The 26,296-nt window shown below is 40.3% G+C and overlaps 1 protein-coding gene and 1 long non-coding RNA gene across 3 annotated transcripts in view; both read left to right on the top strand.

Annotated features, from left to right (window-relative positions):
- Positions 1-1,589, top strand: part of LOC136150771 (uncharacterized) — a 31,612-nt gene extending 30,023 nt beyond the window's left edge. The window contains exon 3 of the long non-coding RNA XR_010659930.1: positions 979-1,589. This is a non-coding gene — a long non-coding RNA (uncharacterized lncRNA). The remainder of the gene's footprint in view (positions 1-978) is intronic.
- A 6,959-nt stretch (positions 1,590-8,548) lies between these two features.
- Positions 8,549-26,268, top strand: PM20D2 (peptidase M20 domain containing 2). Of its 2 annotated transcripts, XM_065911488.1 has the most exons (7): positions 8,574-9,337; positions 11,420-11,568; positions 15,951-16,093; positions 17,407-17,561; positions 19,922-20,057; positions 21,084-21,191; positions 21,415-26,268. In XM_065911488.1, the coding sequence occupies exons 1-7, from the start codon at positions 8,597-8,599 to the stop codon at positions 21,552-21,554; spliced, it is 1,572 nt and encodes a 523-aa protein (XP_065767560.1). In that variant the 5' UTR covers positions 8,574-8,596; the 3' UTR covers positions 21,555-26,268. The 2 variants fall into 2 exon arrangements, 1 of the variants encoding a protein (XP_065767560.1); XR_010659929.1 differs by lacking the exons at positions 17,407-17,561; positions 21,415-26,268 and having other exon boundaries at positions 8,549-9,337; positions 21,084-21,095.
- Positions 26,269-26,296: the final 28 nt, after the last annotated feature.

Raw genomic sequence — 26,296 nt, 5'->3', positions numbered from 1 at the left:
CACTTGGGTAAAATTATAAAGTAATTTTAAACAAGAAAAAGAAAAACAAACACACAAGAACATCAATTGCTGCCTTTTTTTTTTTTTTAAATACAGTCCAAGCAGAGAACTTTTATTAAACAGCGGATAGTGGGAGTGGGCCAACCTCGAGGGAGAGGCCAACTGCTGCCATTTGATATGAATTAGACAGTGAATAAAATATGTTTTTCTGAAATGATAAGTGACATTCTAGATTTTTAAAAACTGGCCAGCTATCATGTTTGCCTGAAAAAAATTAAAATATTGAATGAAATCTCTCTTCTCTCATAAGTGAGCTTGAATGAACTTTTCTCCTAAGCCATATTAGTTTATAACAAAGGAAGTTAGTTTCAGTGAAGTCAAATAGCTTATAATAATAACAATAATTAAATATGTGTTAGCTGACATAAAATGCATTAGAGCAAATAGAGAGGTGAAAAGCACCTTTTGAAGAAATTTTAATCTGATTCATACTTATTACCTTATAAAAACATGTAATTTCAAGGAATGATCTCTAGAAAGGAAATGAACATTTTCAATTCTAATGTTATCATAAATATACATTAACAATTTTTAATTTTTCAAAGCCAATACACAGGAAGCCTTTCTGAAAAACGTATCTAGTTTTGTTATGTGTTTACCATACGTGTCTCTTTTTAGAAATACTTATTATTATAGCCCATAATGAGAGATTACTCAGAACAAGCCATCTGCTTTGCTGGTATGTGGTTATCTTTTGGTAACTGTTATGGACTGAATTGCACTTCCCCAGATTCATAGGTTGAAGTTCTGACTCCCCACGCGACTGTCTTTGAAGACAGGGCCTTTAGGGCATTAAGGTTAAATGAGGTCATAAGGATGGACTCCTAATCTAATAGGATCCGTGTCCTTGGAAGAGGCAAAGACACCAGATCTCTCTCTCTCTCTTTCTCTTCTCCGCTCCCCACTCATCCTCCCCAGCACAGAGGGAAGGTCATTTGAGGACAAAATGAGAAAATGGTTGTCTGCAACCACAGGAAGAAAGTCCTCACCGAACACCAATCCCGACAGCAACTTGATCTTGGACTTCCAGCCTCCAGAGAGTGAGTAAATAAACTTCTGTTGTTCAAGCTACCTAGGCTCTGCTATTTTGTTATGGCAGCCTGGGCGGACTCAGATAGTAGATAAAGGCAGAATTAAAAGGACTGTACATTAAATAAAATCCTGAGTCTGCGGATTGGCAAGGTCCGACCTGACGCACAGTGCAGAGACAGCACCAGATTCACCTTGGGGAGCATCAACACACCAGTTTTGAACAGAGGAGATGCTTCTAGTTAAAGCCTTGCAACATAAGTAATGTGATGGTGATGACGCATCTACTTCAGTCAGCTGGTCACTAAATTACAGGTTCTAACAGTATTTCAAGAATTGCATAAGAGATTGAGAATTTGCCATTTCTATTATTGTTTTCTACTGTAGAAATTTTATTATTTTCTCTCAAAGCCATTCAGATGTCTGGACTTAGTAAATGGAGCGATTCAAAGCAAAGGCTTGATACTCTTTTTTTTTTTTTAATTTGCTTATTTGGCTGTGTTGGGTCTCAGCTGCAGCACACAGGGTCTTTGTTGCGTCTTGCAGGACCTTTCATTGCGGCTCTTGGGCTTAGTTGTTTCCTATTTTATTTATTTACTTATTTGTTTTGGCTATGCCACACAGCTTGGGGGATCTCAGTGCCCTGATCAGGGGTGAAACCCTGGCCCTCGGCACCAAAATCTTGGAGTCCTCACCACTGGACTGCTAGAGAATTCCCCTGACATATTACATTCAAAAATCAGAAATAAGGAAAATGACACTCAAGAAGAGAGCAAAAGGGAGGGTGCGGAGGAGAGGAACCTACAGAATGTGTTGGTAGATTGTGCCAGGTCTGTTTTCCTCACCACCATGATCAACTCACAGTGAAAAGCATGCTTACTAGTAAATCTGTGCTTTAAAAAGGAAAATGTTTCACTGAAGCAGGTAGGCAGCATGATTAAAGAATGGGGTCCTAGGGGAGTATCTTTACCCTGAAATGGGTCATACCCATAACTGAGTCTAATCTCCTCGTTTTACAGGTGAGGACCTGAATGAGCTAAGGAACACTGGTCAAGTGTCAAGGACGGAGATGAGGTCCCTGTCTCTGGTCACATAAACATAGGCTACACAATTCAGACACACGTTTTAAAAATGTGAACTCAATTATAATGTTACCATAACCACTAATATTTAAACGTTCTCAGCCATTAATTAAGCTAAACTAGGAATTATCCCTAGAGTTGAGCAGACTCCCCTAAAACCTTTTAACTTGGAAATCATCATGCTATGGGGGGGAACTATCAATATAATACTCAGGAAGGCTTTGTGGTTCTTACAGGCACCTCTTTCTCAATAGACCACTTGATTGAGGTATGAATGACATATCAAGAGCTATACATATTTAATGTATGCACCTTGATGATCTTGGATTTAAGTATATATCAGTGAAAACATCACCACAGTCTATGCCATCAACGTATCCATCACCTCCAAAAGCATCCTCCTGCCTTCATTATTATTTTTTTTTGTGATAAGGACACGTCACATAACATCTACTCTTACCCAATTCTTAAAATGGTTTTTGGCTGCGGGGGGTCTTTGTGTGGGGCACAGGCTCGCTAGTTGTGATGCGTCGGCTTAGTTGCCTTGGCATGCGGGCTCTTAGTTCCCAGACCAGGGATCAAACCCGTGTCCCCTGCATTGGAAGGCAGATTCTTAATCACTGGAACACCAGGGAGGCCAATGCTTGATTGTCCGCACAGGCACTCCACTGTCCAGTGGAGCTCCAGGAATTCTTCACCTTGCATGACTGAAATGCCGCACCCTTTGACCACTTCTCTTCAGGCACTGAGCCTCCTAGCTTGGCTCAGTTTCCAGTTAACCAAGTACCAGGAGCTTATTGGTTTCACGTTAACAGACAAAATATTTCAAATGTTAACTAGTAAAAAGACTTAACTTGGCTTTTCTGCCTTTTTTGGCCAGCCAGAAGTTTCACCACTGTCTCTTCTCTCTCTGTGTGTTGGTCTTACACTTGGCAGCAAAACAGAACAGGGAGCACTTGATGCAGAAGGCCGCAGAGAACACCCTAACTGCACTTTTCCTGATCGGTTTTATTGGCTGCTTCTCATTTGCTTCCCGTTTCATGTTCCATGGTACCTCTAATTCCTACATGTTTATTTATTAATTTTTAGACCACACATTTTAAAAGTCACTAATGGCTCTTCATGATCACATCCTTTATAAAGCTTCTTGAGTATTTTAAGCATCCCATGACCATCCATGCAATCCAGTCCTGCTAGCAACTCAAAACAAGTAGCAGCAGGACTTTCCCGGTGGTCCAGAGGTTATGAATCTGCGCTTCCACCACAGGGGACGCAGGTTCGATCCCTAGCCAGGGAACTAAGATCCCACAGGCTTCACGCTGTGGCCAAAAATAAACAAGTGACATCAAGATGACTGAGAAGTCTGAGAGGTGAATCCTTGGTAAAGGTGATTATTAATGTGATGCGTGCATGGCCAAGCTGTACACATTGCCTGAGAGAAGACCTTGAAGAGATGTCCTCTCTTGAAGGACCTAGTACTGCATCGGGTCCAAGTTCTAAATGCTGTATCAACAAGGGTAGGGGAGCCATGAAAGTGGTCTCCATCCTCCCGAACCACAACCTCAGGGGGAACGCTGTCCCAGCACGAGCCGGGCTGTGGCCTCGCAGTGCCGTGGAGCCCCAGTCCTAGGGGATCGGCAGCAAAGACGCCTTTCCTCTGAGCGGCCCACTGTCCTCACGTCCAGGAGCGCTTACGGTGAGCAAGGCAGCTCGTCTCACTGCCAAGAGGGAGGGAAGTCAAAGGGAGCCTCAAGTAACTCAGTACCAGGACATTCCAGGCTTTAAAATAGCTGCCTTTACCTCATGGGTCATTTGAAGAAATCTATACAGACCTTGAAAACAAGTTGTACTGGAACCTTACCCAACAGAAGCAAGGTCCTGCCAGACATTTCTGCTCATTCCCTTGTTTTTGTTTTCCAGAGCTTCTTCCTCGGTTTAACATTTTTCCTGCCTACTCACTCACTCCCTGGACAGTTTAATTCTCCTCTGGGTATAAGCCAGTATCACAGAAGATACATGGGCATGCAGTTTCCTCAGCTCCTCCTCTTTCCTCCCAGCCACGGCTAGGCTCCAGTATGGTGGCATCCACCGCCTCTGACACACGTCCCTCCACTGGCCCCTCACCTTCTCACTGTCCCTATCCGTGGAATGACTTTACCACCCACCTGGCCATTCCCACTAGACACCTGTCATCCCGCCTCCTTTGCTCATTTCTCTTCCCCCAAAAGGATGCCTTTCAAACAGACGTCGAGTCTGGCCACTTCTGTCTGCAGAATGTTTTTAGAGTCCAGGGACTTTGCAGGAAGTTTTTAGCTTGTCTCAGCCCAAAGTGTCTCTGTTTCCATTTATCCTCCACATCATCATCAATTATTCTTCCAGAACAAAAATCTGATTTTATTTCTGTCCTGTTTAGTAACATCTGATAGTCACCCACTGTCTCCTCAACAGTGTAGGACTTCTCGGGAGGTCCAGTGAGTGAGATTCCACGCTCTCAGTATAGAGGGGCTGGGTTTCATCCCTGGTCAGGGAACTAGATCCCACAGGCCGTAACTCAGACCCAGTGCAGCCAAATCATAAATAAAATAGATAAATGTAAAAAAAAAAAAGTGTATACAACTCTGCTATGTTCCTTCACCCTCAATCAAAACTCATCTTTCTGCCAACCCGTTCTTTCGGTTCACTTGTTGTTATTGTTGTCCAGTTGCTCAGTCGTGTCCGGCTCTTTGAGACCCCATGGACTGCAGCACGCCAGGCTTCCCTGTCCATCACCAACTCCCGGAACTTGCTCAAACTCATGTCCACTGAGTCAGTGATGCCATCCAACCATCTCATCCTCTGTCACCCTTTTCTCCTTCTGCCTTCAAACTTTCCCGGCATCAGGGTCTTTTCCAATGAGTTGACCCTTCACATCAGGTGGCCAAAGGATTGGAGTTTTGGCTTCCTCACCAGTTCTTCCAATGAATATTCAGGATTGATTTCTTTTAGTATTGACTGGTTTGATCTCCTTGCTGTCCAAGGGACTCTCAAGAGTCTTCTCCAGCACCACAGTTTGAAAGCATCAATTCTCTGGTTACTCAGCCTTACAGCCAGCTTTCCCAACATCTTAGCCCAGAAGTGGTTTCTTAATGTGCTATTTAATTTTTCATTCTATTTCTTCTTCTGGGTTCTCAACATATTTTTTTCTTTCTCATTTAGGTCATGCTTTGCAAATCTATGGTGAGGGTTTTATTTTATTATAATCATAAGAATATCAACCTTATCCAAGTCTGCTGTCTTGCCAGAAAGGGTTCTAAATCTGAAGTCCAGAATACTATCCGGTCTAAGTAAGTAAGTGTTAGTCGCTCAGTTGTGCCCGAGTCTGCGGCCCCATGGACTGCAGCCCACCAGGCTCCTCTGTCCATGAGATTTTCCAGGCAAGGATACTGGAGTGGGGTGCCATCTCCTTCTCCAGGTCTAGTCTTAGTCTTCTGCAATTTGGCAAGTTTCAGTCATTGACATTGTTGCCTTCCCAGGGTAAAGGAAATATTTGATCTACTCTTCCCAACAAAGCACTCATTTGTCATGAATTTCCTGTTCTAAAAGATATGGAATCAGGTGTCATGGAGGCTCATTTCCGGAGCAGAGAGAGAAGTATTGGACTTTAAAATCAATCCTTTAATGAGAACACTTTCTACCCACCCATCCCCAAAACAAAGGTCAAAATTAACACCTTTATACTAAATTCTGGGTATTGTATTATTTTTGCAGATATAGCACCTAGTAAAGGAAGGGAAGTACTCCACATTTTTAAAGATTATTTCTGGGAAAAACAATTACAGGCTCCTTAGTGGCAGCACATAGACAGTTGTATGAACATTATGAGTATAAATGACAGTGATAGTGAGAACTACTGAGCTGACCTCATTCAAGAAGGCATATGTCCAACTCCATCAGCTTCCAGAAGCCATTCTTCCTGCCTCTCAACTCCCACAGGCAAAGGACTGAGAAGTCTGGGAAGGAGAATCACATTGACACACACAGTATCTGCAGGTATTTATCATAGCTGAGTGGGTGATTGCTACCATTACTCCATTAGCCTACTAGATTCAAGAAGAAAAATCAACCAACAAACATTTATTGACAAGGAAAGGTTGTATCACCACCACACCATGTCAGAAACACAGTGGGAAGGCAAAAGAAGTCTAAAGACTGGAGGCGAAGATATATATTCAACAAATTATCACAATTTATTAAGTAAATTAAGAATACAGTAAGAAATACAGGCTGCCAACAATAGAAACCCAACACATGAATGCATGCTTGTGCATACACACAAAACAAAGCTCGAAATGAATCTACTTCTCTCTGCCTCAAATGACAGCTTTGTTAATTCACAGGTCATATAAATAGCAGCTTCTATATAGAATTTCTACGTATCCCTTTTCTGTTGTTGTTTATAGCTGCCTGATAAAAGCAAGCAAACATGAGTGCTACTGATGTCAACAGGCAGGGCTGATGCAGTAAATTTATTCAAAATGAGTAACTGTTATGGGTTCTGGTGTCAACTGACAAGCTATAGATGAATTTAAGAATTTGGATAAGCAATAGAACACAGTGGCTGAAAGTAGGTCCCTGGAGCCAGACTGGCTTCTGTTCTATACTTATCTATACACATCTAAGAGATCCACTACTTACTAGCAGTGAAATCTCATACAGGTAAAGTGAAGGTAAACAATCTCATTAACAACCTCATCAGTTGGTTGTTATGAGAATTAAATGAGTTAATGCTTGTAAAGCACTTAGCTCCTGTTACAGAGGAAGTGCTCTACAAATGTCACCTATTGTTTTTACTCAAACAAAGCCAGTTTTTTAGCCAGCTGAACACAGTAATACTGATCTCATGGACTCAAAGGAGATTATTGCAGAAGTGTATCTCGGTAGGTTTACTAAGTGTAGACAAGAGGGTCCCGGAACTTAATTCCACACTTGTCTCTAGGGCTGAGTTTTGGTCACCCTGAGAATGACAATATTTTCTGATCTAGAGTGTGACATTACTCTAGTATTTTAACATACCCTAGTATGTTAGCATGTGTAGTAGTTACAGCAGCAGTAGCTGGTCTTCATGTATATTAGCTTTCTTTAGACTAGAAGTGTATTTTCAAAAAAAAATACATTTTGGGGACTTCCCTGGTGGTCCAGTGGTTGAGACTTCCCCTTCCAATGAAGGGGGTGCGGGTTCAATCCCTGGTTGGGGAGGTAACATCCCACATAAAACAGAAGCAATACTGTAGCAATTCAATGAAGACTTTAAAAATGATTCATACCAAAAAGTATTTTTTAAAATATATTTGTCTTATTATGTGAATATATTCTGTCTGATTTCACCTAATTGTGACAAATTAAGGAAAGAGGTGATAGGGTCTGAAATGCTGATGGAAGCTTTTACTATGTGGAACACCTTAGATTATAAATCTCTACCGTGCTATTAATAGTTATATCATCAACAACAGTTTTTCAGACTTTGTGCTTCACTCTGGAGCATCTTGAATTTCTTCATTGGGTAATCTAAAACCGAGTTATAATGTGGACACCAACTGCACACCTCATGTTACTTGAGTTCAGCCTCAAAATTGTAAATGAAAACAAAATATGCTCTCTCTCAACGCTGTTACTATTTTAAAAAGTCAAATCAACAAAGTAGTATGAGTATATATAACCAAATATCTTTTAATTAACATTGTTTTGCGCTTAAAAAACAAACCACAAAACCTCATTTTAAATTCTTAATTCTAATTCTACTCTACTCAAATAGACTATGAAGGGAATACAAACCTAGTGCTTTCTGCATTCCAGGCGCTGTTCCAGTCGTTAGTAAGTTCTGATTCTAATGAGAAAGCCATGTACAGTAGTTTCAGCTTTTCTGTTACACAGAAACCTCAAGGAGAAGAAAGTGCAAACGGAAGAGTGAAGTTCGTAGTCTACAGACCGGGGTTCTTTGCAAACCATTTATATCGGCACCCAGTTTTATGAACTAAAAACCTTGTATAAATTTGTATTGCTATTCTAGAAACAGAGTGGCTTATTCCTGTTTTAGGGAGAGCTGGTTTTTCAGGCGGACTGTGTTGCACTTGACCCCCGGCTGGTTCAGCGATGAAGAATCCACCTGCAAAGCAGCGCGCGGCGGGGCTGAGGCGGGGGCGGGGGAGGGTTGCGTTTGGACCCCTGGGTCGGGAAGACCCCCGGCAGAAGGAGACGGCAACCCACGCCAGCATTCCTGCCTGGGAAGTCTCGTGGACAGAGGAGCCCGGCGGGCTACAGTCGACCGGGTCGCAAAGAATCGGACACGGCTTATCGACTGCAAACAACAAATGTTCACTGGGCCTGCTCTGATTCCTATTCGCCGTCCCCATTCTGCTTCTGTGGACAGATGCAGCGCCGGGCAAGGAATGATGCCCTTAGGGCAAAGATCGGCTGTCAGGCCGGCCCCGGGGACCCAGGGTCGCCGGGACCACCCCCGCCGACCGGGGGCGGAGCACCTGCGGGCCGCGGAAGGGCGGAGCACCTGCGGGCGAGGCTCTGGAGGCGGGGCCGGGGACTCGGGGCGGCCTCCCGGGAGCGGTGGCGACGACCTCCGCGGGCGCCGGGCGGGTCCGCAGGCTCGGTGGGCCCGGGAGCGAGCCAGCCGGCGGTCCAGGGGGAGAGCTGCTGACCGGCCAGCGGCTGTGGGCACGATGCGGCCCGGAGAGGAGCGGCCGGTGGAAGGGGGTGCCTGCGCCAGCGTCTCCGAGCTGGAGCTGCTGAAGCTGCGCGCCGCGGAGTGCATCGACGCGGCGGCCGAGCGCCTGGGGGCCCTGAGCCGCGCCATCTGGAGCGCGCCCGAGCTGGCCTACGAGGAGCATCAGGCCCACGGCGTGCTGACGCGCTTCTTCCGGAGCGAGGCCCCGGCCGGGGCGTGGGCGGTGCAGCCGCACTACCAGCTGGCCACGGCCTTCCGCGCCGAGTGGGGGTCGCCGGGGGGCTGGGCGGCGCCGCGCCCGCTGCACCTGGGCTTCCTCTGCGAGTACGACGCGCTGCCCGGCCTCGGGCACGCCTGCGGCCACAACCTCATCGCCGAGGTCGGGGCGGCGGCCGCCCTGGGCGTGAAGGGGGCGCTGGAGAGCCTCGCCGGGCTGCCTCTGCCGGTGAAGGTGAGCTGGGACCCGGGAGAGGGCTGCCCTTGCCCGCCCAGTCCGGACCTAGCGGAGGGGGGCGGCCGCTGGCGCTTCGCGCGCATCAGTCCCTTCGCACCCGGGGCCGGCGTCGGAGACCGCGCTCCAGTCCTGGCCTTTGCCAGACTGGGCGGAGCCCCTGCATCAAAGTCAGTATGCATGAGTTGCCGACCTGGCGACAGTTTGCAGATTTTTGCTTTTTCTCTCCTGTGCAGTTGTAAACAATTGAGTCGACCTTCTCCCTTAGGAAAGAACCTTAGAACCAAGCCTGGTTTCCGTGATGGCTTATTTTTGGTAACGGGCGATCGCAATTGGCTGGCAAGGTTGTGCAATCTCTAGAAGGAAGCAGTTATTGCAGGGAAACCTGCAGGCCCTCTTTTGTTAGACTCCAAAACATTTTTTTGTTTGTGGCAGTTCTAGAAGCTGTTGTGATTCGAATCATTGGAGTTTGGATACGAAATGTTCACCCGTTAGAACCACAAAACCTCTAGAAGTATACAGAAAATGGGAGGAGAGTGACCATTAAGAACATAGATGAGTTGATCCTTAAGTCTTATGGTTTATTTCGCGATTTAAAGAAATTAACTCGAAATTAAACAGGGAAATGTTGTTTATGTTAGCCATAAGGCAAGTTTAATCTTGTGTTACTCTGTTTTTCCAGATGGTATATTCTTCATGTTGTGAACTAAGATACAGTCAACACCATTCTGGTTAAGGGAAGACTAGTGTTATATTTTATATTCTTTAGCCCATTTTTTCCCCAGCGCCAGTAACCTTTCCGTTTTATTCTAACAGCTCCATCTTTTGTGGTTTTTTCTGTTTAGCTGCCTTCTCTTTTCTGCCTCTGACTGGGCCTTTGTTTTTTCATCTGGCTAGGATTTTGTTTTGTTTCGGGGAGGAGGTGTCCTTTGCTGTTGCATGAAACACTGGAGAGGTTTAACTTTAAACCAGGTTTATGAAAGGTTCAGAGAAGTCAGCAAGATTTAACCTGAAAAGTCGTCAGATTTCTTGAGTCAAAGGTTAAGAGTAAAAAGCAGCTTAATATAAGAGTTTGAATGCCTGGAAATATACACACTTCTGATTTTGAACCGTAATACTCAGAATTAGAAGGTTATCTATCTTACCTGAAAACGGAGTTTATGTTGATTCTCTTTGCAAGCCAAGACTTTTTCCAGCTTTTTTCATTGTGTTCTTACACACGACCTTGAAAGTGTATTAGTTGTTTATAGATAATTTTTCTTTACTTTAAAAAATTGTTTGAAGAAGTTAAAGTTTAAATATCGAAGTAAAATGTTTATTCTGTAAAGTTCTCTTTTGTTTAATTAGGTGTTTGGTGACCAATAAATCTGCCTGGTTGAGCTGGTGGAATCGAATTAGTAAGTTTGTGTAACAGTTGGCCGTCTCTAACCGTGGTATTAAGACTTATTTAATACTTTTCATAAAGGATTAATGTGTTAAGACCTTTTACAGAGGTAGTTTAGTAAAGAAACAAAGGTCAGGCCTGAAGGTCAAAATATCTCATCCCAGCTCTGCCTTAAGACTTGCTCTGTGACCTGGGGCAAGACACTTCACTCCCTACCTCCAAACCATCTTTCTTAAAATGATGACGGGGTCTCTTACCTACCTCACAGGGTTGTTGTGAGGATAGCTAGTCAGTAGCTAGAAAGTTCCTACCAGTAAAGTGATTATGAATCATTATATACATATACATTAAATAAAAGCTTTAAGAGAGCAGTCCTAAATAATTTTGAGGGACTTAGTATATAGTACTTGTCTTTTTTCATCTTTGACATTAGTTATATAAAATTGCGTTAGAAGATTGGGAAAAATTTCCTGTAGAGGTTTTAGTACATACTTTGCAATAAATTGGTATAATAATGTCAACTGCAAGTTTGTGATTAATTTAGCACCATAGATTTACGCCCACTGCATTATTTAAGAGTCAGAGAACAAAATCTCTCTTCATAGTTTGATATAGATTGTGAATATATATGCAAGGAAATCTGACTGACATTTCCTACTAGGAATTTTTGTACCTCTGACACAGGTATTTCTTTCTAGGTGATTGTCCTGGGAACCCCTGCAGAAGAAGATGGTGGTGGCAAAATTGATTTAATTGAAGCCGGGGCTTTCAAAAATCTTGATGTTGTTTTTATGGCCCATCCATCTCAAGAGAATGCCGCTTATCTACCTGACGTTGCTGAACATGAGTGAGTAATCAAGTTGAAAGAGATTTCTTATTATTCACTTATTTTTGTATCAGGGTGCATCATTGAAGTGGTTTAAATTTTTACATCAGATGTTTCAACCGTAATAGTTAATGGTTAGTTAGTAGTCTGGTTCCAAGGAGCCACTGCTCAGGTGCTTCAGGAAAACCCTCCATTCTCTGCAGTAGCTAGAGAGGAACAGAGGGACCAGGCCGGCCATGCCAGTGATAGTTCAGTTATCCTGCCTCTCTCTGCATCCCTTGTTTTCAGAGGGTGAGTATTTTAACTGTCCTGGTGTCTTTGGCCTTATCACTAGGGTTTGGTGTTGTGACAGGAGGAGGAGTCTTCCATCTTTGGTTTCAGGGATGATGTATAGCAGTACACCTCTGGAAAACCTTAGAGATTGGAAATCTCTGCCAATGTCTCTGGCTAGAAGGGGTCAGTGGCTGCAGGCAGGCGTCCCAGTCCATTAGCCTTCTAGGATTTAGGGTTAGGTAGGCTTATTGGCTTGATCCTGAAGTCAGCCCTTTTGGCCTCAGGCCTTTTCTTAGTATCTGACTTCTTAGATTTTCATTGGCCATCTTTTAAGGTGGAAAAAAGAACAAGAACAAAAATTAAATTTAAAAAAAATTACTCATCTATTTATTCTAAAAATCTGTAACAATAAATAAAGCACTGTGTCCCTATTACTCACCTCCCTCACATCCAGTCCTTTTCTGGAGCTATATATTTACCAGAGCATTTAGGGTATATTTATAGCCATAAAATAGGTACTTGTATAAACTAAATTTTAAAGGAGGATTCCCCCAAAAAATATTCTTCTAAATATATTGTTGATCTTGCTCTTGCTTTTTAAATTAAACAGTATGTCTTGAATATGATTCCATATCACTTTTTGAATGTTTTTAAGCCTAAAATACTAATACTAATACAAAACAAGCATTAACATTTCTTTTCCTGTAGTTTATTGTGCTTTAATTGTACATAGATTTGAATCCTAGAAAAAATAGTGCTAGAATCCTTTTCATAAAGGATATCCTTTTCCATTTTATAATATTTATCAGTAGTTTTGTTAAAATTCCAGTTTCTGGGTGAGGGTGATAAGATATATTGAAGAAATAAAGAGTATCCTAAAATTTTTTTTTTTTCTAAAATTTTTTAAATGTATTTTACTTGAATGCTGTTACTTGTTTTTGTTTTGCTAACTGAATGTTTGGAATCAGTAAAGAAATGTCATGAGCCTCCTGAATCTACTCATTAAAAAAAAATCTAAGTGACTTTTTATTAATTTACACGTGGGTATTATTATTCAGTCTTAAAAAGTATCATCTAAGCAAGTCATCTTTGTAAATAACTATTTAATATTCAATCCTTTCTCTAAACCTTCAGTTCAGTTCAGTTCAGTCGCTCAGTCTTGTCAAACTCTTTGCGACCCCATGGACTGCAGCACATCAGGCCTCCCTGTCCATCACCAACTCCCGGAGTTTACTCAAGCTTATGTCCATTGAGTCAGTGATGCCATCCAGCCATCTCATCCTCTGTCGTCCCCTTCTCCTCCTGCCTTCAATCTTTCCCAGCATCAGGGTCTTTTCAAATGAGTCAGTTCTTCGCATCAGGTGGCCAAAGTATTGGAGTTTCAGCCCCAGCATCAGTCCTTCCAATGAACACCCAGTACTGATCTCCTTTAGGATGGACTGGTGGGATCTCCTTGCGGTCCAAGGGACTCTCAAGAGTCTTCTCCAACACCACAGTTCAAAAGCATCGCTTCTTTGGTGCTCAGCTTTCTTTATAGTCCGACTCTCACATCCACCCATGACTACTGGAAAAACCACAGCTTTGACTAGACGGACGTTTGTTGGCAAAGTAATGTCTCTGCTTTATAATATGCTGTCTAGTTTGGTCATAATTTTTCTTTCAAGGAGTAAGGGTCTTTTAATTTCATGGCTGCAGTCACCATCTGCAGTGATTTTGGAGCCCAAGAAAATAAAGTCTATCACTGTTTCTACTGTTTCCCCATCTATTTGCCATGAAGTGATGGGACTGGATGCCATGATCCTGTTTTCTGAATATTGAGCTTTAAACCAACTTTTTCACTCTCCTCTTTCACTTTCATCAAGAGGCTCTTTAGTTCTTCTTTGCTTTCTGCCAGAAGGGTGGTGTCATCTGCCTATCTGAGGTTACTGATATTTCTCCCGGCAATCTTGATTCCAGCTTGTGCTTCATCCAGCCCAGTGTTTCTCATGATGTACTCTGCATATAAGTTAAATAAGCAGGGTGACAATATACAACCTTGACATACTCCTTTTCCTATTTGGAACCAGTCTGTTGTTCCATGTCCAGTTTTAACTGTTGCTTCCTGACCTGCATACAGGTTTCTCAAGAGGCAGGTCAGGTGGTCTGGTATTCCCATCTCTTTAAGAATTTTCCAGAGTTTTTTGTGATCCACATGGCCAAAGGCTTTGGCATAGTCAATAAAGCAGAAGTAGATATTTTCTGAAACTCTCTTGCTTTTTTGATGATCTAGTGGATGTTGGCAATTTGATCTCTGGTTCCTCTGCCTTTTCTTTTCTTTTTTTTTTATTTGTAGTATTGTTTGCCTCATTCTTAATGTTGGGTTTTTTTCCCCCACTTATTTTTATTCGTTGGAGGCTAATTACTTTACAATATTGTAGTGGTTTTTGCCATACATTGACATGAATCAGCCATGGATTTACATGTATTCCCCATCCTGATCCCCCCACCCCTCTTCCTTTTCTAAAACCAGGTTGAACATCTGGAAGTTTGCGGTTCACATATTGCTGAAGCCTGGCTTGGAGAATTTTGAGCATTACTTTGCTAGCTTGTGAGATGAGTGCAATTGTGCGGAAGTTTGAGCATTCTTTGGCATTGCCTTTCTTTGGGATTGGAATGAAAACTGACCTTTTCCAGTCCTGTGGCCACTGCTGAGTTTTCCAAATTTACTGGCATATTGAGTGCAGCACTTTGACAGCATCATCCTTTAGGATTTGGAATAGCTCAACTGGAATTCTGTCATCTCCACTAATTTTGTTCGTAGTGATGCTTCTTAAGACCCACTTGACTTCGCATTCCAGGATATCTGGCTCTGGTGATCACGCCATCGTGATTATCTGGGTCGTGAAGGTCTTTTTTGTATAGTTCTTCTGTGTATTCTTGCCACCTCTTCTTAATATCTTCTGCTTCTGTTAGGTGCATACCATTTCTGTCCTTTATTGTGCCCACCCTTGCATGATATCTTCCCCTGGTATCTCTAATTTTCTTGAAGAGATCTCTAGTCTTTCCCATTCTGTTGTTTTCTTCTATTTGTATTGATCGCTGAGAAAGGCTTTCTTATCTCTCGTTGCTTTTCTTTGGAACTCTGCATTCAGATGGGAATATCTTTCCTTTCTCCTTTGCCTTTTGCTTCTCTTCTATTCACAGCTATTTGTAAGGCCTCCTCAGACAACTGTTTTGCCTTTTTGCATTTCTTTTCCTTGGGGATGGTCTTGATCCCTGTGTCCTGTACAATGTCACGAACCTCCGTACATAGTTCTTCAGGCACTCTGTGTATCAGATCTAATCCCTTGAAATTTGTTTTTTATTGTATCTGAGTAGTTAGACTAGGGCGAGAACTATTTGAAAATGGGAAAACAATGTATAAAATTTTAAGGCATTAGTGATACGGGTATTCTGGAACGTTAATAAAGTATTGGTCAGGAACAGCTGACTTAAAGCAAGAGTATTTTATAAAACTGTGAGTTTAATTTGATTTTTAGAGGTTTTCTTAACCCATTTCAAATATTATATCCTGAGAAGTCTCTGGCAGTCCACTGGTTAGAACTGTGCACCCTCTGCTGAGGTCACAGAATTTGATCCCTACTCAGAGAGCTAAAAATCCACAAGCTGGCTGGCTCTGCCAAAAAATAAATAAATAAATAAAACCACACACACACACACACACACACACACACACACAAATGTGACCTCCTTTGTGTCTTTCCCTGACCTTTCCGCGCCCATGAGACAGATTATCTGAGTTTCTGCAGACCTTTGATATAGAACTGTCACAATACAGCGTAGAAGACAGGAGCCATCTTTTTTTTGTAATACCAGCAGTTAATACAGTATTGGATTGTTTATTTAAATGTAATGGTGTACAGATTTAATTTGAAGAGGAGGTTGAGCACAATTCTTTTTGGACTGCCTTCTTTGTCTTAGTTCCTGGATTACATATAAACTAGAACTAGGATATGTAAATCGCTACCTTATTGCTGCAGATAATTTGCAAATAAAAACTCCGGCCGTGTGAATTACTTTTGAATAATAACTGGATTTTCTCTGTTTAGTGACACAGAGAAAGCCATTCCTGACGATGTTCTGTCTCCTAGTGTGACTGTGAAGTTCTACGGGAAGGCGTCTCACGCCGCCGCCTATCCCTGGGAAGGGCTGAACGCCTTGGATGCTGCCGTCCTCGCGTACACCAATCTGTCCGTGCTGAGACAGCAGCTGAAGCCCGCCTGGAGAGTTCACGGTACACATGTCAGATGCTTTGGGTATAGACGGCGCTCAATATAGCCGAGTGCAACACAGTTCTTTAATAGACTCTGATGAAAAACAATTGGGTTTAAAATAAGTACAAAAGTTTTTCTAAATGTAATAAAAACATCTGGGAACATTTTACGTACTCTATGAATATTCAAAAAATTTTTTAACATTTTCAGAAATTCCTGGGGCAGGATAGTAGATGTTTGTTTACGTGTGGCTAAGATTATTTGTACATAAATAGAATGGTCATTTTGAGTATTAAAACTGATGTTTTTATGTAAGGATCTCTGTTCTTTCTGTTGGTATTTGAAAGTTAGAACTTGATTTCCCAGTTATCCTGTTTCTTGATAACAAAATTTCATTGTCTCACTTTAAAAAAAGTGATGGTTACTGGTTTTATATACTCAAGTGCTGTTAACCCTAAGTAAAAGTATTATGCACAATTAAAAATTATGTGTGGCACCTTAATGTAAGTATAGTAATAAAGTGCTGCCTTGAAGTTGCAGGTTTATTTTTTAGTTTTATTTCCTTATGCTTTGGGAAATTATTATACTTCACATCTGTTCTTTACCCGCTTTTGCTGTACTCTGAAATTAGTAACTGCACTTTTACCAATTTTCTACTTTAGTTTCTTTAAAAGGACCAACCATGAATATGTAAAAATACTTTTAAAAAAAATCAGGTCATAAAATATTAGGCTTTACTTATTTATTTTAGTTATTATTTTGAATGGATACATCTTCCTTCCCAGTGTAGTTCCAAATAAATGCATTTGTTTTGACAGTTGAGAGTATACTTTTTGATCTTTCATTTGTATTGGTTTCTTATTGACATAAAAATAGCTTCAAATATTTTCCCAGAGCCAAATGCCATTTAAAATGGGATTCCTAAGATATGAGGGTAATTATAGAACCTCATACCGTTGGGGTTTTTCCTTATGTCAAAAGTTTAACAAAATATACAACTATAAGAAAGCCCCCTGAAATAAAAGTCTCTTCCAGAAGGCTAACAATACTTATAAAAATTTCTGACAGTTTCTTTTTAGTCAAGAATAATAATTTATTAACATCATGTAAATTCCTCAGGCTAAAGTACATATAGACAGTTATTTTATTTTTCCTGTTAGCCAGAAAATGTCACACTATGCATAGAAACTTGTTGTATAACATCAAAATCTTTGATTGGTATCTATGTGAAGGTAATAAGTTTAAACTATTTTTCTGTATATGGCTGTTTTTAAACTAAAGGAATGGTCTCCAAGCTCCAAGTTCAATTCCAGTAATTTGGTTCTTTTTATAGGTATAATAAAAAATGGTGGTGTAAAACCCAATATCATTCCCTCTTATTCTGAGTTAATCTATTACTTCCGTGCACCCTCAATGAAAGAGCTTCCAGTTTTGACCAAAAAGGCAGAAGATTGCTTCAGAGCTGCAGCTTTGGCCACTGGGTGCACAGTAAGAGCTTTTAAGAGTTAATCTAAGTTATGACCAGAAGCATATATGTGGGCTGGGACTGTTGATATTAAGTTACATTAGAACCTAATTTTGCCTTTCTTGCGTTTGGCAGTGTCTTGAATTTGCAAAAATCAGTTGATTTGAAAGTCTTTCATTCTTATTTATTTTACGCGGTGTTCGCATAGGGAAGACCACAGTGGTCTTATCACATAGGACTCAGAAGAACTGGTATTGCTAAGCTAGAATCCCTGCCTTTCTGCACGCTATCTTTTTCCTTATTGGCAGTTATGCTTTTAGAATTGCTCTGTATGGCCGCTGTGAAGGCAACTTGACGGCAAAATCAGCCACACCTATCTTTTGTCTCTATTCCTCCCGTCACGGTTACTGCTTTTGACATCATAATTTACACCCTTTTCTTTTGTGTGTCCCTTAACTCCTTACTGTAGTTACAGGTGATTCTGCTACTTTTGTCTTTTAACCTCCCTACTCGCTTTAAAGTGGTTGATCTTCTACTTTTACCATGTATCTACCCTTGACAATGAGATTTTTCCTTTTGTAATTTTCATATTTTTAGTCATGGCCTTTTTTTTTTTTTTTTTTTTTTGCTTAAACAGTCCTTTAGACATTTCTTAGAAAGTTGGGGCTTTGTGATACTGAACTCTTAGCTTCTGCTTGTCTGTAAAACTTGTGATCTCTGCTTCAAATCTGAATGAAAGCTTTCTCAGGCAGAGTATTGTTGGTTGTAGGTTTTCCCTTCCGTCACTTTGAGTATATCGTGCTACTCCCTCTGGCCTGCCGAGTTTCTGCTGGAAAGTCAGCTGATAGCCTTATGGGAATTTCCTTGTAGGTTACCTGTTGCTTTTCTCTTTTGCTTCTTATATTCTGTCTTCATCTTTAATTTTTGCTCTTTAATGACAGCATGGTCCTTTTCGGGTTGAATCTGTTTGGTATTCTCTGTGTCTCCTGGACTAGACGTCTGTTTACTTTCCCAGATTAGGGTAGTTTTTAGCTAGTATGTCTTCAAGTGTGATCTCTGCTGCTTTCTCTCTCTTCTCCTTTTGGGATCCCTATAATACAAATGTTAATACTCTTGATGTTGTCCCAAAGGGCTCTTAAAACTGTCTTCATTTTTTAAAAAAAGTTTTTCTTTTTTCTTCTCGGCTTGAGTGATTATCACTACTTTGCTCATCTGTTACTCGGTATCATTTAATCTACTGTTGATTTCTTCTCGTGTATTTCTTATTTCAGTTACTGTATTCTTTAGCTCTGTGTAGTTATTTTTTATATTTTCCAACTCTTTGTTTAAAATTTCTCATTCTATTCATCCATTCTTCTCGTGAGTTCTTTGAACATCTTTATGATTATTACTTTAAATATCTTATCAGCTAGATTGCTTATCTCCTCTTATATTTAAATAGTCTTTAAATAATTTTTATGTTTTTGATGACTTACAGTATCTGTTGGGCTTCCCTGGTAGCTCAGCTCATAAAGAATCCACCTGCAATGCGGGAGACCTGGGTTCAGTCCCTGGGTTGGGAAGATCCCCTGGGGAAGGGAAGAGCTACCCACTCTAGTATTCTGGCCTGGAGAATTCCTTGGAGTCGCAGAGAGTCAGACACAGCTGTGTGACTTAGTATGTTTAGATTTTCATTGTTTCTAACGTAGATGTTGCTAAGAGTAGAATAATATCTCTGCCATTTTATAATTGGTTTTTGCTAATGTTATTGGAATTGTCTTTAGTTTGTGGGAATATGGCCCGTTTTTTATTTAATCAAATCTAAATCTGTAAATCCTCTTAGCTGGGCACATGTAAACTGCTTCTGCATCTTAATGCACTGAAATTAATAAATGAGGACCATAGTCAACCCCGCCACACTGTGGATCTTCTGTCTTTCTCTTAAAGTGCGCTGTACCTTTCAGATGAGGTAGTGGTATCAGGGTCAGTCTGTATACTGAAGATTAGTGAACCTTGATTTGTCTTTTAGGGGCTCTAGCCTGGAGCAGTGCTTCTTACGTGGCGCTGGGACCGCCTGCATCAGCGGTACTCGGGGGTGCCGGTTAAAGTGGGGTTCCCGGCCGCCCCACTCCTGGTTTAGGGGGCTGACCTTGAGACTTGCTGGTGGGTAGAGCTCGGCGGCCTTGTGTGCTTTGGCGCATGGATTGCGTAAAGGAGATAGGGTCCTGGGACCTCTCGTCAGAGAAAAATGTGTTTTTTTTAAAGTAAAGGTTTGAGGGTTTATATCCTGAAGGGTAGGTGCCTCCTTTTAAAACTAATTTCTGCTAGAGAACCAGTGCTGGTTTGAAAATTAGATCGTGAGTTCAAGTTTCTTAATTTTAAATTTGTGTTATAATTTTATTAGGTGGAAATTGACAGTGGAGCACATGATTATTACAATGTTCTTCCCAATAAGAGTCTGTGGAAAGCTTATGTGGAAAACGGAAAAAAGCTAGGAATAGACTTCATTTCAGAAGATGCTATGTTCAGTGGCCCTTCAGGTAATTAAGTTCTTTCAAACATGCCATGCTGTTTGAGGAAGGGAAGTACTATCCAAGGTTAAATGGTTTTGCCTAACAGCTTTGGAGGTTGGGGGAGGTATTGCTTATGCTTTTTAATGACACTTTTTTACAAACTTAATGGTTAGGAGAAAGACATTAAAGAACCCTTCAGTGAATGTAGGATGTCATGGGAACAGATTTGCTTTCAGAAACAGCCAACCTACTCTTGGCTTTATAGTCTAAGTGTTTCTAGTGTTTAAATTTGCTTAGTTCTAATTTTTAAGTAAGCTACTTAAAGGGGAAATCGAATTTTAATTCATTCTCAGTTATCAGTAAGCAGGTTACTAAGGACTTGGTTACATGGGGACATTTTCAGTTTCTGAGAAATAACAAACAACTATTAGAATTTAAACACTCATAAGTATATCAGGTTATTTTCAATTTTTTCTCCTTTTAAGAGATTATTGCTAATATGTTTCCATGTTAGAAATGTATCTCCTAAAATACAGTGGATGTTGATGAGTAGACTGGGAGACTTGGAGGTAAAAACAGGGTGTGGATGTCATTCAACGAGACAAGAGTTCAAGGGAAAGAGCAGGCTGAAATAGGGTGGGTTGGTATAAGTTATTCATTTGTTAAATTTGAGGTGTTCACAGGACTTCTAAGGAAAGCTGTCCAGTAACCTATTCCAAAAGGTGTCTAGGTCGAGAGTTGGGGGTTGTCAACACGTGAGAGGTGATTGAAGACACAGGTTCAGTGTTGAGGAGGTTGCCTGAGGACACAGAGGAAGGAGGAACCCAGAGATGAAGCCCTCGGGGTCGCCAGCGCTCTGGAGACGGGCGCCAGAAGTGACTGGAGAGGCAGTCGTAGAGAAAGCCAGTCGGGAGAGAGTGGGCCCAGAAGGGTAGAGAATTTCTGGAAGGGAGGGAGTTGTAAATCAGGTCAGGTGTATATAAGGTATATTAAGATACACGTGCTCCTTTGGACTAGCAATTAAAAATTCATGATGTGTCTTACCTTTCCAAGGATCTACCGATTTTGGAAATGTTTCTTTTGTGGTTCCCGGGATTCATCCGTATTTTTACATTGGATCTAATGCCTTGAATCATACAGAACAGTACACTGAAGCTGCAGGTGAGAGCTGATGTTCTGACATGCGTTCTTTCTGTAGTAATAGCTGCCTTTCTACATGCTTAGTTTAGCCCATTATCACTTCTTTACCGAACACCCCAGGAAATAAACTATATGGTGGTGGTCAGTTGGAGAGGCAATTTAGATATTGAGAGCTAACCTGAAAATGAATAAATTAGTTGTAATACACATGAAATTACCTTTATTTAACTTCTCTCCTGCTTAGGATCACAAGAAGCTCAGTTCTACACTTTGAGAACAGCCAAAGCTCTGGCGATGACTGCACTGGATGTTATTTTTAAACCAGAGTTGCTGGAAAGAATCAGAGAGGACTTCAAATTGAAACTTCAAGAAGAAGAGTTTTAAATGCAGTAGAATAAAAGGAGGGTTTAGGAGCTACTTACAGATCATTCAGAAGAAGTGATGATTTTTTTCCTGTAATGTTTTTTAATGAGCGAGGAGGGCATGGCTTGTTTTTCAGTCTTAAAGGAGTCAAATTCCTCTTACCTGAAAGGTGAGGACACGGTGTGGAAAAAACATATTACCTCACCTCATATCTAGAGTGAAAATTTCGCAAATCTGTGGCTGATGAAATTGTAACCTTTCAGAGCTGGCATTTCATAAACAACCTGGATGACACATGGTTTATCGGTGATAATATTTTATAAAGCCATATGGTGTGTGAATGTATTTTAAAAGATCCAAGAGATTTCGGGCCTTATATTCATAATGGGCACATGAAAGATATTTTTGGTATTGGTAACACTGTTCTATAAAGTTGTTTAAAAATTCCCGTTCTAAATTTAGGGAAGATTCATTTGGAATATCTGTATCTGTTTTGGTCTAGAGACTGTCTTCATTGATAATAAAAGTAGGCTTTTAATCAGAAGTGGTGTGGGAAATAACTAGAAACTCAGGTGCAAAGAATGAGCTTACGTTACCGTTTGAAAGCAAATGAAAATGTTCTTTTTTGTACATAACTTACTCTGAGAAGTGGCATTGAAGTGCTATTTCTCATTCCATATTATTGTAATAGGGAAAATGGTAGCTGGGTAGGAGTAGACTCCTCCTGTGAGGTTTTGGCGTCGTGGCCCCAGGTGCCCTAGAGGAATATGGTGAGGGGAGTGATGTCTGCTTATCTTGAATGTTAATGTCATGGAACTGGTCCCCTTTACCCAGCAGCCCTGTTCAGGCTTCTCCTCAGAAGCCAGCCTGTCCAGCCTGAGTAAACTCAGTATTTTATTAAATTTAGGGGACAGAATTCTAAGCCTCCTTAAGCCCCATGCTAGTATAAACTAAGAAGTATTATATTAGTTTTTCCTGGTGTGACTTTCTTTATCATGATAAAAGAATGTGAAAAGTATCCAGTAAAACAAATACATTAAGCTGTGAATATAGTAAAGGTCCACGAGTCTTTATTTTAAAGGGAGTCCTCAAATTTGAGCCATAAGCATTCCAAAAATGGAAGGGGGAAAGAGAGCAAAGTGAGCATTTGGTCTCAGCTGTAAGCAAGTCAGCTTGTATGCTCTGAGACTTCCGCTTCTCATTTGGAAAGTTAGATTTGATCCCTTATCCTTATAGTCTTTTAAACCTCTATTTCGTCTTTTATCTGAAGTTATTTAAAGTTAAAAGAAGGAGAGGGGATTTGAGAGGAGAGTTAGTATTTAAGAATGCTTTCCTTCTGTATCTGCCGTCTGCAGACGGGCCTGATTTGGCAAGCAGCCTGATTGTTTACGGCTAGCATGCTGAAAATGAGCTGTTCTTTTTTAAAGGGCGCAGGAAGAAAGAGCATCAGAGAGCAAATTGTGTGACCTGCAACACCTAAAATATTTACTGTCCGCCCCTTTGTAAGATCAAGTTTGCCTGTCCATCCTGTATAACAAAAACTGGCTCTCTTAGACGTACATCATATAATCAGATCTTATCCTGGAAGAAAACTTCAAGCCTCTGAATTGAAAACACTGAGAAAGGGACTTAGCAGTGCCCATGATGCGTCAGTGGTCTGTCCTCACTGGGGGTTCTGGCTGTTTTGAAGTTTGCTTTCTTTTAGTATCCAGCCTTAAGGCTGTCCCCTGTGCAGGCCTCTCTTCTTACTCCTTGTATCAGCTTTTAGAACTCGATCCTCCATGACATTCTTTGTCTCATTTTTAAAAATTAGAGTAGATCTCTGGGTCTGGAAGACCCCCTGGAGAAGGGAATGGCTACCCACTCCAGTATTCTTGCCTGGAGAATTCCATTTCCCCCTAGATCTCACCCTGACATTTTATGTTATTTAGTATAATTCAGACTTTATTCTTTATATTTCAGACTTTTAAAATCCCCTCTTCGTTTTTATTTACTAGTGAGTTAACTGAGCCACATTACATTAAAGTGTGTAAATAAATACGTAAATAAATGCTGAGTCAAAATCTCCTGTCCAGAGGAACAACTGTAGCTCATCTTCACTGCAGTTAGAGTTGGGGAGACTACTTCCTTTGTGAAGGTATTATTTGCTCAGACGTGCAGACTCTGCGGCACATGGACTGCAGCCCTCCAGGCTCCTCTGTCCATGGGATCTCCCAGGCAAGAATGCTGGAGTGGGGTGCGTTCCCTTCTCCAGGGGATCTTCCCGACCCAGGGATCAAAGCCAGGTCTCCTGCATTGCAGGCGGATTCTTTACCGTTTCAGCAGGGAAACCCACTTCTTTGTAATGGTAGTTTTTCCTTTTGGAACTAAGGTCTTTCTTTATCCTCATACTTCAGTGGCATGTTTGTAATGGGCTAAATTTTCATAAATGTTTATACTTAGCTTAAATTATCATTGTGTTGACTGGGCCTCACATTTTAGATTAAATCTCCAAAGATTATTTGGAGGATAAATGGAGAACCACTCAATTACAGGAGAACAGTGTCACTTCTAGATAAAAAGGGTTTTATATATATATATATATGTATATACATATACTCTATATATGTAAATGATGAGTATTTTTAGGAGGTTGACACATGAGTAAGACTTTTTCAAAATGGAATTTTGTGCCTTGATTTTGAGAAAAGGGGCGACTGACTTTTTCTCCCAGAATCAGTTTGAATAAGGACACTTGACTGTCTCTTAGATTCGGTGATTGCATGTTACTCCTCTGCCTGATTATGTGTTCTTTGAAGCCGCTGTCTTTTCTGTATGTTTAATTTCCTTTAAGTGCATTAAAACCTGACTCATTTGAAAGAAAAAACAGGCCAAGCTAAGTTAGTATAAAGTTTAAAATAATTTGACTTTTAAAATAGTGAATTAACTTCTAACCTAAACTAGAGACATAGGTGGACCTGCTTGAGTATCTTGGTTTTTATGGAAAAAGGTTTTATTACATGGTTTTTTGTTTCTTTTTAAACTTTCACTGTTCACAGGCTGAACTGAAAGCCTTTTCCTCAAATACCAACTTTTAGCTATTTTTGTTAAATTAATAGACCTAAATTATATACTCCAGATTAATGGGTTAAATTTAATAACAGATTGAACATGTTTTTTCTTTTGTGACTTAATTTTAAAAGCAGGCCTGACTGAATATGGGACCTGTATAAAACGATTATGTGGTACTTCTCACTACTAAGTTGCTATATACTATGTAATGATTAAGTGTCGCTAATATTTAGCTAGCCTCTTAAAATTCTCAGGTTCTATTAGTTTTAAAAACTACTCATATTTTATGAATTATTCAGGAATGTTTCCCTTTTAATTGCTTCTTCCTGTAACACCCATAAGGGCTGGGACATTTAGGTTAAATTAGGACATTTTCATGTGTTCATGAATACTTGTATAAACTGAGTGTTTCGATTTCCCACAATCCTCCAGAGGACTGTTTGTTTATTAGTAAGTTGTAGTGATCTTTTCAACAGTTGAGTTCGGTGAACATTTGTCAAGGAGAGCCTACTTCTAAGCACTGGGGGTGAGGTAAAGAGGAAGATATGGTTCATGCTCCCAAAAACTTGTGGTTGGTGGTAACTTCTCATAAGATTTGCTTCATTTAAGCAGCACTGGGTTTGAGGGAACACCTGAAGGCTGCTGTCTTGGAAATTTTTGAGGAAGTGTTTCTGAAATATTTTAAAATACCTGAGTCATCTCAGTCTTTTTGAATAGAAGAAATTGATATGAGAAGTCTTCTTAAAGAATGTCTAATTTTATAATATGTTCTTTTTAGAAAACCTTTCAGATAGTTGTATTTTATATATTTCTTACTTTTTATCTGAAGCATCTCTGGTCTTCTGGAAAATGTTCTACGTAGTACTAGCCTTCAAAAGATCAAAGTAAATTTTCATTGTAAAATAAGTCAGTTGTCTTGTTGCTAGCTAGCAACTCTTTATAAGTGTGTAAGGTATGAAAAACTGCTTCTTTATTTTTGTTTATACTTCAGCAAGCCTCTTTCAAACAAATTATATAGTTAAGGATGGTGCATTTGATATGTATGAAGTTAATATTTTCAAGTAAAATCAGTCTACTACCATCAGATCATAGTCATTTTAAAAATATTTTAATGCATACATATATTAAAGTATGTATGAAAAAATCTATAATGTTAATAAATGTATTTATCAAATAACAATTGTGGTTTTTTTTCAACCTATATAGGGGGTTTTGAAAATATATGAATATAAAGCACAATTACCCAAATACACTGTGACATAATCTTTTTAAAAAATTTATTTTTTGGAGAGGATAATTTCTTTACAACGTTGTGTTGGTTTCTGCTGTATATATTATAGTCTCCTATTCAGTATTACAGATGTTGATTTGCTTTGCTTTTATACTATAATGTCATGTTATTTATATGAGAATTTAAAAAGAACAATTATTTTTGTTTAAAAATGAGTGTTTTACTAGTCTCAGATGCTGAGAAATGCCAGGACAAGTGTTACGTGATGAGATGTAGGTACATAATTAGGTACATAATTTTCTTAAAAAATTTTTTTCAACTTCAGTACAAAGTCATACCATGTAGTAGCTTAAATGCAACAGAGCAGATTTTTAGATTCTTATCAATGTCTAGAGAATAAGTGCCTCATATGAAAAAAATTACAAGTGTCCGTGTTTTTTTTGGTTTGAACTGGCTTTCAAAATAGAGTCCAAATCTGTTC

This window comes from Muntiacus reevesi, chromosome 19 (assembly GCF_963930625.1).
Source record: "Muntiacus reevesi chromosome 19, mMunRee1.1, whole genome shotgun sequence".
Classification (NCBI taxonomy): Eukaryota; Metazoa; Chordata; class Mammalia; order Artiodactyla; family Cervidae; genus Muntiacus; species Muntiacus reevesi.
Note: the sequence above shows the minus strand (reverse complement) of the source record. Positions and strands in the feature narration are given on the sequence as shown.